General features: G+C 36.8%; 1 protein-coding gene across 4 annotated transcripts in view; it reads right to left on the reverse strand.

Annotated features, from left to right (window-relative positions):
• Positions 1-12775, reverse strand: part of LOC135116664 (C-terminal-binding protein-like) — an 82321-nt gene that overhangs the window by 3500 nt on the left and 66046 nt on the right. For all 4 annotated transcript variants that reach the window (XM_064040020.1, XM_064040021.1, XM_064040018.1 and 1 more), the window contains 6 exons: positions 8194-8321; positions 3524-3783; positions 2935-3066; positions 1464-1663; positions 908-1007; positions 284-414 (listed from right to left, as the gene is read on the reverse strand). In XM_064040020.1, coding sequence (XP_063896090.1) covers positions 284-414; positions 908-1007; positions 1464-1663; positions 2935-3066; positions 3524-3783; positions 8194-8276 — 906 coding nt within the window. In that variant the 5' untranslated portion in view covers positions 8277-8321. The remainder of the gene's footprint in view (positions 1-283; positions 415-907; positions 1008-1463; positions 1664-2934; positions 3067-3523; positions 3784-8193; positions 8322-12775) is intronic.

The raw sequence follows: 12775 nt of genomic DNA on the forward strand, positions 1-12775 counted from the left end.
TTCTACGAACTTTTACCTGCGCAAGATACAAGATATATTTGTCGCCCCAGAAAAGTTCTTCCCGTACCCGGATAAAAGATAGATTATTTTTAAAGCAGGAGTTTGAGAGCTTTAATCTTCAAATGACCCCTTCCGCTGTGGATTTAGCAGCGTTGAGGGAGTGTCAGATTTTGATTGACTAAAAGTCCATCGAGGTCGCGGTAACTCTTTCGAATAATCCCGCAACGTCAGCGGGGAGTTTGAGTCTCGATATATATAATATTGGTGTAGCGTGGGTGTGTACCTGGAACACGTTGAAGGGCTCGTTCTCGTGCACGTCGAGCGCGGCGGCGCGGATGCGGCCCTGCTTGAGCGCGGCCGCCAGCCCCTCGTCGTCCACCAGCCCGCCGCGCGCCGTGTTCACCAGGAACGCGCCTGAAGAACGGAAACATACACCTTATTCTATGGACGATGGCACTAATAACGCCGCACGTTTCGCAAACGCGACATATGAATGAGATAGCGGTCTTAGGAGTATGAGAATAGAATAGACTATTTTTATTTGCTTGAAATATGGTTCAGTACAATATAGGTCTTACGATACAATATTATGTTTCTTGAGAATACTTTTCTCTTAGTTACTTTTTTCCATTGTCTCCGGTCTAATTTGAAGACTAAGTATATCGGGTGTGTGGTAGACACTAGATAGTATACCTATATGTACAGACAGCTGTGTCACTTGAAAAGTTTCTTCTTCAGGTGCTGTTCGTTTGTAACATTTACGTGAAAAAGTGCTGATCTAATTAACCTAGTTTCAATAAATGGTTTTGACTCTCAACTTTATTTACTTGACCAGAATTTAAAATATTTTTGTCTTTGAATGGAGCAACCACTATTCGATAATAAAATAATATTGAACGCTATTCACCTGGGCGCATCTGTTTGATAGTGAACTCGTTGATGAGATGGTGATTGTGTTCGTTTAAGCTGCAGTGCAATGATACACAATCACTCTGGAATAATAGGTCCTGGAAATAAGAAAATATACATGTTAAAACAAATCGAAGTTTACAATAATTTCCATTACACAAATAAGACAGTCTAAATGAAGCGCGATTGAAGTGAACAAAAACAACACAATGTTTTGCGCATAATGAAAGTCCTCCCATTGTAAGATGACGGCAGATAAAAACATGGAACTAGAAAACACTACACCTCCAAATAAAATTAGCCCTTATGGCAGGATGACGACAAAAGGTCGTCGATCACCGTCATCTACATACTTATTTATTTATTGATTGGGCGTCGACTTATCGTCTAGCTACCTAGTATGAATTTTACTGCATTCGAACATGGTCTCCCTCAATACTTATTGCTTAATCTAGCACTTATCATCTTCTCATTCATTGATGAAGTAGTTTTCCAAAGGCCCGGCCTACACGTGACTCTTCGGGATATGCTTTTTAAAATTCTCAGGTGTTTACCTGAAGCGTGTAGACCCTGGTGAGGCCGAGCGACTTCTCGATGCCGTCGGGCAGGTAGGGGTCGTAGAAGATGACGTTGAAGCCGAAGGCCTTGGCCCGCAGCGCCACGGCCGAGCCGATGCGGCCGAGCCCCACGATGCCCAGCGTGTCGCCGCGGATGCGCGCGCAGCCCGTCGCCGCCTCGCGAACTTGCTCCGGACCTGGAATATACCATACATCAATCAGTCATGAGCATTGTACATTGCAATATAAACCATACATCAATCAGTCATCAGCATTGTACATAAGTATTCAGAGATTAAGTAATCGTTCTCACTGCCAAGTCAAAAAACTACCTGACAGACGGAATAACGCCTACCTACGGACGTAGGTATGGATTCTTTTTGGTGACGGGTAAGTTATTTGTTATATAGAGACAGATAAAAGTATGTAGATTATTAGATACACCAATTTTGGTGTATCACCAATGGTCATCCGGGCAAAAAAAGTGTTTAGCAAGAATAACTTCTAGAAACAAAAGAGTAAGCAGACTTTTATAACAATCCTAACTTTGCCGGTTGTTTTAAGTGTTTCTTTAAAATATACAAAAAAGAGATCTAATATACACAAAAAAATCAAGATAATTAGTGTAAATGACTTGTTTACACTTAACCCACGTTACTCATATAACAAGCGAGTTTCGAAACCACAAGAACATTATAAAAAAAACGTAATCTAGTTAACAATTACTACAACAATGTTGAACCTTAACGAGTGCCTACTATAAATAAACGTAGAATAAATATATAAAAATAGCTTGAAGAATGTCTATTTTAATAGCCGACACGTGTGGAGCACGTAGTAAAGTAATTCACAACAATAACGCATTGCCATTCCAATTCAAGGGCACTTTTCCGTCACGCGCTGTCGTAGACATCGGTTTTATATCAAGTGTAAATAAGGATTATACATTATTTATTACGTATAGTCCCTATAAATATAAGACGAGTACTAAACTGTCTTTTTTTAATTGATACTCAAAGACAAATACGAGAACGAGTTCCCCCAATATCATCGTTACATCGTTTCCCCATATTTATTAGTGAATTCAGTTAGTTCTTCCCCTGAAACACTGTCTCAAAATACTGGCACACATTAGCTGTGCAGTTTACAGTAAAGTTATCGGATGTTTCAACATAGACACTATATATAGTGACTATGTTAACTATGTATTACAAACTCTCTGCCTGTTGATTTGCTTTCTGTGTATTACAGTACCCGATCCATCCGTTATTTAAAGATTAGTTATTCTATCTTTAAGTAAGCAAATCCACAAACAAGATACATTATGGAAATCTTATATATAAAAATGAATTGCTGGACCGATTTGGCTTTTTAAGGTTTTGAAATGTTTGTAGAGGTCCAGGGAAGGTTTAAACGATACGAAGTTCGCGGGATCAGCTAGTCCTCAATAATTAAGTTGAAGGTGTACCTGTGAATTTTTTCCCTTCCCGCACCATGTTGGCGAGCCAGTACGTCCGCCGGTACAGGTTGAGTATGAGACACATGGTCGTGTCCGCTACCTCCTCCACGCCGTAGCCCGGCACATTACATACCGCTATGCCTGGAACATTTACACAAGCATGTGTTAAAGAAGAACAAAGACAATGGATAGATTTGGGAAAAGGAGAAGATAAGCTTAGCTTATAGTTGCAAAATTTACATTTACATAATTTTTAATCGTCTGAAAGACGAATTTGAAATACATATCAGTAAATGTTTACATGAACATAAAATGAACATATCCACAAGAAAAAATACTTTAAGCAAACTATTTGTCTGCTTGGCAGCCAAATCATCACCCCTATCAGGCTGTAGATGGGACACACGAACCTTCATTGACGAGAAGGCAATTATTTGAGATTATTTATAAGTAATCCTGCAGGATGTAAGATTAGACACAATCCTTCATTAAAGGAAACGCAGTTATTTGACATTATTCTTGAGTATTTTTAAATTATAACCATTTCATAACAGAACCTTTACACAATAAAATAAATGAAATGCAATTCCAAACTCACCTAATTCCCCAGCCGCTTTAACATCAATATTATCAACTCCGGACCCAATACGGACGATGATCCGTAACGCCTTGAACTTCTCCAGGTCCTCCTTGGTCAGTATGATGGTGTGCCACATGAGGGCACCCACAGCCTCGTTGAGCACCTTCTCGTGTATCTCCGAGGTTGACTGTGCGTCGCAGAACGCGACTGTCGCCACGTCTTTTAGTATCGGCATCTCGACTGTACAGTCGCGTCCGTCTAATAACGCCACTAGGGGCCTGGAATCATAATAAACTTTAATTAGTAAAATTATAAAAAAACGCAAAATACATACCTATAAGCTGCAAAAGGCACAAAATGAAATTGGACAGGACGAAAATCGTGATCATTAAATTAATTAGTGGCAAATTACACGCTCACTTTAAATAGTCATATTTTATGGGATAAATTCAGAACGAGGAACTTTCAGTAAATAATCCTATAAGAAAGGGTTTGATCAAATAGTTTAAGACGCCATTCAGGTAATATTAAAAATGTTTTATAACAAAAACTTGTTATTTAACAATTTCAGCATTATTCAAAACTAAGTTCCAACTAAACTAAAACCATTTTCAAAGATAACATAACATTCTTGAAATGTTATAGTTGTTTCAAGTTCCAAAGTTTGATAAACTTTGAAAGTTTTCAGTTTGCCCAAGTTAAAAAATATGCAAGAACTAAATGCATAATTTATGATGCGGTCTCACAGAAAATGACTTTACCTGTGTAGTTCTTTCTTCATAGTATAGGAATACAATGTAGAGAGAAAGTACTTTGATAGCGAATAACCCAGTGGCAATAAATAAATAACATCGTAAAACTTCACAATGACGCAGATGTTGCATAAAACGTAAAAGTGATAAATGCATAGTACCTACGTAACGCTCACGAACATTATCAAGCGATAATGTTTTACTGACATTATTAATGTAGCACGCTACCAACCAACCATTCATACTCATACTACGTTATACAATACATACATACGTGATGAATTAGCTCACGACCAATACAAAGAAAAAATATAGTACATAACTCCATCAAACACGATGGTATTCCAAGAGAAAGAAAGTAAAAGAAATAAAGATCATGAAAAACAAGAATGAGTTAAGTAGCACAGTGAATAGGAAAGACAAAACGTAAAAGAAAAGTCAGCAAACAGAACTGCAAAACTGAAATTCAGTCGCCAGAATAAACATCTTTCGAACTAGATGGGATAACGTTAGCTAGTTTAAATAAGATAACTATTTTAAGTTTCTTTGTTGAGAATGTAATTTTGTTTATACATAAGTTGCGTATACATATGTATTGTCTCATACAAAGTTTAAAATATTTCAGTTTGTTTACTTGAACTTTCTCACGTCAAATACGGTAACCCATTTCAACTATCACCCCTTTCACGAACCGAACCCAAAAACTGATCAACAAAAAGCATTACCAAACAGAATTCAATTATTTCCGCTCTTAAATCAATAGCACGAACCTAAATTGACCGTTGACACGTGCAAACGCGTTCCTATTCTATTTATAACGGTCGCCATTGGAGCTTGGCCGTCAATTTCACGAACTTTTGCCGGTGGTTCGCAAAAACAAACGAAGCCAGCTCTTTACACATAGCTATTAACACTTTGGATTATGCCATGTTGTTTTACCGACGGAATGGTATTAGGTTTATAGGTTAAACAACTTCCTGTGAGGTCGTCTATTTTAATGCTTACGTGGTTTTAAGGGCTGTGGATTCGATTGCTTGAACTTGGTTTATCTGTATAGATTTTTGATGCTTTGCATTTGATATTGGACAAACGTAATAATCAAATATATTATATAGTTGAAATCTACTAATTACGAAGTTATAATTTTTTGTAACAACCCGTTTATAGCGAAACATCGTAGGGCTATGATATTTTATAAGCAGGAAAGGAGTAAATGCTTCCCAATAACAAATTATTACAAAACAAGGCGCACAAACAAATGCGCATTAGGAGTTACACAATGAATGAAGCGATATGGAACGGAGCTATTTCATTTGTAATTAACTAATTACAGTCATTCATTACTCGACGGAGTCACAAAATACATAGGTACAGAAGTCAATCTCATGTATGTACTTCACTTTTCATGCCTAAACTCGGCGGTCGCGCTAGGGTTGTCAACTGTTTTATGCGCATAAAACTAACGTGGTAGTGGTACTCGTATCTAATTATTTGATGTATTGTTGAGAATAAAACAGGAAAAATGAAATATAAACCAATAATAATAAAATATTTAATGTGGCATACAAGAGGTTAATAAACACTTTCAACGGAAATTCGTTTGAACGAGATACCGTTTTTCAGAAACCGCAATTTATAATTTTGTTATTCATACATATATACTTGCCCTACTCTTTACTTGTGAAAAAAATATTTTTGTATGTAATGGGTTGGTACAGTCCCTGATCTAAGCTTGCTTCTACCTACAGAAAACTTGATGTGCGAGTTTTATTTCGTCTACTTACAACATAGTCTCGCCATGATCACAAAATTATCAACTCCTACTAGCAATCTTTGAGGGTAGGTAGGCAGGTTCGCCTGGGTCGACACTAGCAAAACTTATTACGGCATTGGGCCAGAGGCCGCCGCCGGGGCGCTTACCTACCCACCTAACTGTACCTACCTACTGCGTTTATTAAACGAACCATCGAAATATGAGGAAATAAGTAGGTACATACTATAGGTAATACGGCAGGCTAAAAAAACGACAATTCACTGTTTATTGTTGTATAAAACAACCGTCAACTTGTTCAATTAGGTATAATACGAATTTTGTTGCTCCATTATTACTTTTTCTTTTGTTATTAAAATTAAAAATATTACAGTCAAATTACAGTTAGGTAGGTATCACAACGCGTGCACCTTTATCTACCTTTGTGTGACGCGCTTATCTCAAGAAAGCGGCAGCCGCGCTCGCACTGTTTTGAGTTGTTTTGAGACAGCGCGTCTGTGAACACGCACACATAGACACCTTTGTCTGCGTGACTCGAACGCGCTTTGTATGTAGATTGACTTCTGTACCTATGTATTTTGTGACGGAGTACTATTAAGAAACATTGTGATTCATTGTTAGTTGTTTAACATTAAAACTTATGACTTTGAATTCATATTTTTTCTTTCATGCTTGTTTGATTGTATGTCTCTTGTTATGTCTGACAGGACAGAACAAACGGAGGGTACGACAAAATCTGCCTGATCAATTCTAAATCTATTTAACATAATTTATGTATCTTTCTTGTGATCATAGATGGTATACCATTACATCAATTTTAATATTAGATATCAATCTATTAATATTGCTCGTTTGCTGTCAAAATTTGCTGACTACGAAATAAATTATACTATCGAATATCAATTACGTTTCAAAGTGGGATTTAATTAAAACTTATCGATATAAAAACATTAGCATGTAAATGTTTACTAATCGGCGTGATATTAATGCAAACTGCTTTTTGTGGTTATTTATATTCTGTTATCGTTTGTTGTATAATAGTTTTGATGACGGATTGACGCACGTTCGTCTCAACAAGTCACTTTCTATCGATAGCACGTAGTTTAATAAGAAAACCAGAACAAGAATTTCAATGCTATTTTCGAATACTGACAACTTTAAGACCACTATCTTTTTGGACACTAAACATGAATAGCTTTTAGTAATTAAACGGAATAATACTACGAAATACACAATAAATCAATCGATAATACCTAGCAAGGAAATCTGCAACACTAAAAGCATTCAAGTTTAGTACTAAATAACTTGGGTACTCCAATTTAGATTAAGAGATACGCCGAACAGCAAAATTACAAGTTTGTAACTGCCAATTAGCTTTAGTAATAGACAAACCAAAATTAATGGACAAATTAAATTTCTAAGCAAACCGACAAATATTGGAAACTAGGAGAGATTGGGGATAGCAGTCGGGGACAAGTTGGCTAATCACGACGAGAGGACGTGCCCCCGGCGTCGCCCGGACCCCGCCGCGAATAATTAAAGCACACCAGTACGATTAAACTAATAATTTAAACTTTCGTCATAGCGGAGCAGGTATTATTATTGCCGGGGAAAGTTTCGGGCGGCGAAACGGGAAAGTAATTCCGGGCGGGTAAGGAGGGAGTTTTCAGAATTCCAACAAACTTTTCCGGGGGCAGACGAAAACAGATTTTGGTGGCAAACAAAGAGGTCGGGCCAGTGGTGTGGGGGCGGGGTGGCAACCCTTCGGGCAAGTTTTGATGGAAACCAAATAGGATTAGCGCGAGAAAAGAATAAGTGGAGTGAGCCCAATAGACGACGGACGTCGCTTTGTTAAGTTGCCACCCGCGTTCACTCGCGACGAGCTTACGAATTAGATGAACGACTCGGCTAGATTCGATCTTTGGTAAACTGTTTGAGTTTCTGATTGTGGATTGTGATTGAATTAAATCAGTGGCCGCTTCTACAATTATGTGATTTCATTATACGGAGTTAGTTTGGGTTGTATACTAAATTGTTATCAGTATTTGGGCATGTTAACATTGTTTACGTATTGAGGGGAACTAGTCTCTTGTATATTAGAATGACATTATGTATCTGATCGATGCCACTCGGCTAGTTTAATTTGAAATGAGTACGATATTCACCTTGACTGCAAGGGTCCGTTGGCGATGGGACCCCGCATGCTATCCATACGCGCTCTCTTTGGCAGCATCTTGCGTTTGTCCATTTAAAGCGGCAGAGCCGCTTTAATCACCGCTACGCAGCGCGTCACCTGGAACATACAACAGAATAGTAAGCAACAATGACAAATAAACAAATCAAAGTTTTCTCTTGCTAGGTAGTTTAGCACTGAAAAGTCCGAAAACATAGTTGAGTTTACCTAAATCTTTAAGAAAAATATAAGTAAGAATATTGTTTCTCAGAGAATAAAAGATGTTAAAGCCAAAACCTAATATAGTTGAGTTAGTGACTACTTAGTAATCTGTGATCTAGGTAAAAATAATAATGATTTGTAGTTACCGACATTATGGCACTGAAAATAAATTGAGTGATAATACTAAAGGAAATACATCTAAAATATTTTGGTGGACGCATTCTCTAGCGACATATCTAAGTAGCGCGAGATTTTGTGAGAACGGAAACTAGTATTTCAGTTAAAGCATTATAAATGCACATTCGTAGAACACTTTGTAGTTACATACATGGACCTAATGTATTGGAACTAGAACATAGTATTATCGATAAGTAAGAATAGTTAATAACTTGTTGTATTAAACTGTAGGATCACTATGTTATACAAAGTTAGAAACATGTTTTAAAAATGTCCGTTTTTACTATTATTATATTATTCAGCCGATGTCTTTCATAAATCTTTGCATTACAAAATTATCTTATGCATTCATATCAATATATAAACATCTATCAAAAGATCTCATAAAAACTAGAACACCAAATATGTAAAATCCAATATTCAAAAACCATTATTTATGTATACTATGTAGCATTGAATTGCTGTCCCCGCTTTTATAATATTTATTATGCCTTGTATGCACCGGTCACCGGGTCTCAATGCAAGGGTTAACACGATACGCACTAGCCTAGGTCAGTGCCGTCCTAGATATACCTTCCATGCATACTTTACACTGCACTTCATAACCAGTTAATACAATGATGTTAATCGTATACACACGACTACAAGGGCAAAAACAATATCTTAACGTGTGAATAAAATAAATATTGTGTAGTTAACGCTGCCCATTATATGCATAAATTATTACCCGTGCGAATTAAGCACAAAATAGTTTTATTATAGTATATAGGTTAACAATACAGTGACCTAAATGCGAAAATCAATTAATCAATAGCTGGAAAATGAAATAGCATTACAAAAATGGGAGTATCCCAGTTGGAAAGAAAAAACACCTGAAAGAATTCTTCCCACTGAAAGTTTTCTTTAAATTGCACCAGTACCTCCTGATATTATCGCTTTCAAGCATACAAACTCCCCAGCTTTTTAATATTACTATCAAATATTGGATTAATCAACCAAAAACGTCCACTATATATTTACTATACCGGCTTTAATGGTGGCCATATACAATTTTTGATTAGTAAATAAATAACCGGGCAACCTGTCCGTACGCTATGGTTTTGAGTGATAAACTCGTCTAATGATAGGTTCATGCACATAAAAGCATGGCGGTTGTGTTGGGCAGTCATTTGCTGCCGGTTGGCAGTTAATAACATGTTATTAATAATGCTATGTCTATGTAATTTAGGATATTGATGGCTTGTAAATGTAAACAAGATGAGCTAGGAGATATGCTAGAGTTCAGTCACGGGTCATAATATCTGCAGTTATTACGTTGATTTCATTTAAGTTTTTTAGCTATCAAAACTATCCGGTGATATTCTCATGCTTTGACCAAATAAAACTACAAATACATTAAAAAAAAATTGATATAAGAAGTCAATTGTTTGTACCCTTGAAACAAAAACCAAAACACTTAACCGATGACATACATTGAAAATAGTTGCAATAAGTTGCATAATGGTGACAAGAGCAACAAAAGCATCCTACCCACGTTGAATGGCTCGCTTTACGTTTAAATACAATGCATTATTGGCAGCAGTTTGGTTTATGCGTTTTGTTTTATCGTGAACGCTTGACATTAGAATATAAAGGCGCATGCTGTGTGAAAACCCGGTATAATAAGAGTAGCATGGTTCTTTTGTAGTGTGGTCGATGGAATTTCTATAGGAAATTGGGTAAAACAGCTGTTCGATCGTTAAAGTTCCGAAACTGCATTCTATTCCGAATCAAAATTAAGATTACAGAAGTTCAAAAACTCTCACCATGCTGTATTGTTGTTCACAAATCAATACTGATTTTATCTAAGATCAAAGATGCTAGTTGAATAGTTTGGAAACCTAAAAGAGGAACTTTGTCCTACTTGTTAAGCATAGGCATTTAGGCATACTATCCTATTAATAATTTAAACCTTGTATAAATGGTAATTTCCATCACAATCACATCAACCAGTTGAATGATACCGTTTGTAAGAGGTTTGTATTTGTACATATAACATTTAGAATTTACATACCTACGTAAACTGAGACTCTGAACTGAGATATAAATTATAGATCCCCAAATTATCTAAACACCCGTTTAACATAGCGGTTAAGTGCTCTGTGCTACGATCTTGTTGCTACCATCGTAGCAACAAGGTTGGTCTATACATAAATAATACGTCCTTTAACATGTGTAATATGTATAACGCCTCTAGTTTAATAACTTCAAACACACAAAACATAACAAATCTCAGTGGAACGGCAACTGAAATCGATTGACCTACATTCGAAACTTCTGAAAGACAATCGTATATAATAAAAGTAAATAAATAAAGAGAAGATAGTGGAGTAGACTTCCTCACAAATTATACATATATGCAAATCGAAACCGCTGACGTTGAGAAAAGTTGGTATACATAGAAGATTGTTGAAGAACAACCTGGGACTTCTTTGTCAGCATATCCTACTAGGAGTGGAGCGAAACATTGTAAAATACGCGTAAGTCATAGATAAACAGTATTACAACTAAACAAACGTAGTAGCCATCAAAATGCGGAAGGTGAACGGAATGCCAAAGGGATTCAAACGAGTTTGTTTAGTATACAAAACAGCTGTTTACGTTCCGTGTGCATCGTTGCTGATAAAATATAATGTCGGCATTGCATAACTGTTGTTGCTGCATTGAATAACCGATTGTTTATTTCTGCATCATTGATGTTACGGTCGTGACCTAGCCAGTTGATGATCTGACTTCAGACCTGCCAATAAACTACTTGATCTTATTGCAACTTTTTAAACTTATTTATAAATTACGAGATATTGAGATCAAGATATTTTTTAAGATTGAAATCTATGTTAACGAAAGGTATGACAGTGTTACAATGATGGGATGGGGACATTAACAATATGGTGTTCTAAGAAATTCCAACTTAGAAACAATCATGATCAACTCGTAGCCTAAGAGCTAGCTCTCACAGCCCAGAAAACAATACAAAAATAAACCATATAGGACCATCACTTTAACGGTAGTGTTACTAATGTCTTCAAGATCGATAGCGCCTGTAACCGATCACATTTATAATGATCGTGCGATCGCCAAAGGACCGACAATAATGTATCGTAAACTAGAGTAAAACTATCGTATATCGCACAAGGTTAGCTGATCTCGAACCCGGGGCGGCGCTAAGTGCCCCCAGCGTAGCCGGGGCTCTCGGCCACGCCACCACATACGGCAATAAGTTACATTTAACGATCGCAATACCACACATATGTAGTAGGTGGCTCACTGGCTATGTACCGAGAGCTGTACCATCCACATTGCCCGAATTGATTTTATTACGCGAACGAGATGGTAGGATAATTCTTTGTGGAACAAGTTGAGCGGATATTATGGGTTATCGGTTAATATTGCTACATTTACTTCAGATGTAACTGCGATATTCTCAGGTTCTTTTTTACAAGAAAACTAACAAACGACCATCTTGTGTGCAAGAAAACGTTATTTTAAATATTGATGAGTTGTAACAACTTGAATTAAATTATAAACGTATACGTCTGAAAGATGTGTAAACCTTGTAATAGAAACACAAACCCTATTAGACACAGCGTCTACATCGTTTGTTATCATTCTGTTGAAGTCCATTACGCTGTAGTAGAGGCTAATATTAGAATTAGTTGGAAGTTTAATCATTGATCTAACTAAAGTGCATTCATCGATAGCAAGTATTACACAAGCACGCCTACAATTCTACTCGGCCGTTCCATTCTGATAATGTTTTTGTGTGGGTACCACACTATTGTCATGAAATGAAACGTACCTAGTCACTTTTACCATTTTACATTCAAAAGCTACCAACCCCGTGTCGTGTGAAATTCCAACCTTATGCGCAAATTAGATAAACAGACGAAACGCATACTTAAATGAAGATAACTGAAACTAAAGCCTTAATTTACAAAAGATTCAAGTAAAGTCATATTTAACAGGTATTAATTACACAAATACTAGTGTATAATAACTAATAGGCCGTAGTGCAGTCAGTTGTCTCATGTCATGTCGAGTGTGTGACTGACCTTCGAAGCTATTGCATAACTCGATGCGTGGCTAATGCGCTAACTGATATACGTATGACAGTAGAACTTGGTTCACACAGCTTT

Source organism: Helicoverpa armigera, chromosome 21 (assembly GCF_030705265.1).
Source record: "Helicoverpa armigera isolate CAAS_96S chromosome 21, ASM3070526v1, whole genome shotgun sequence".
In the NCBI taxonomy this organism is placed as follows: Eukaryota; Metazoa; Arthropoda; class Insecta; order Lepidoptera; family Noctuidae; genus Helicoverpa; species Helicoverpa armigera.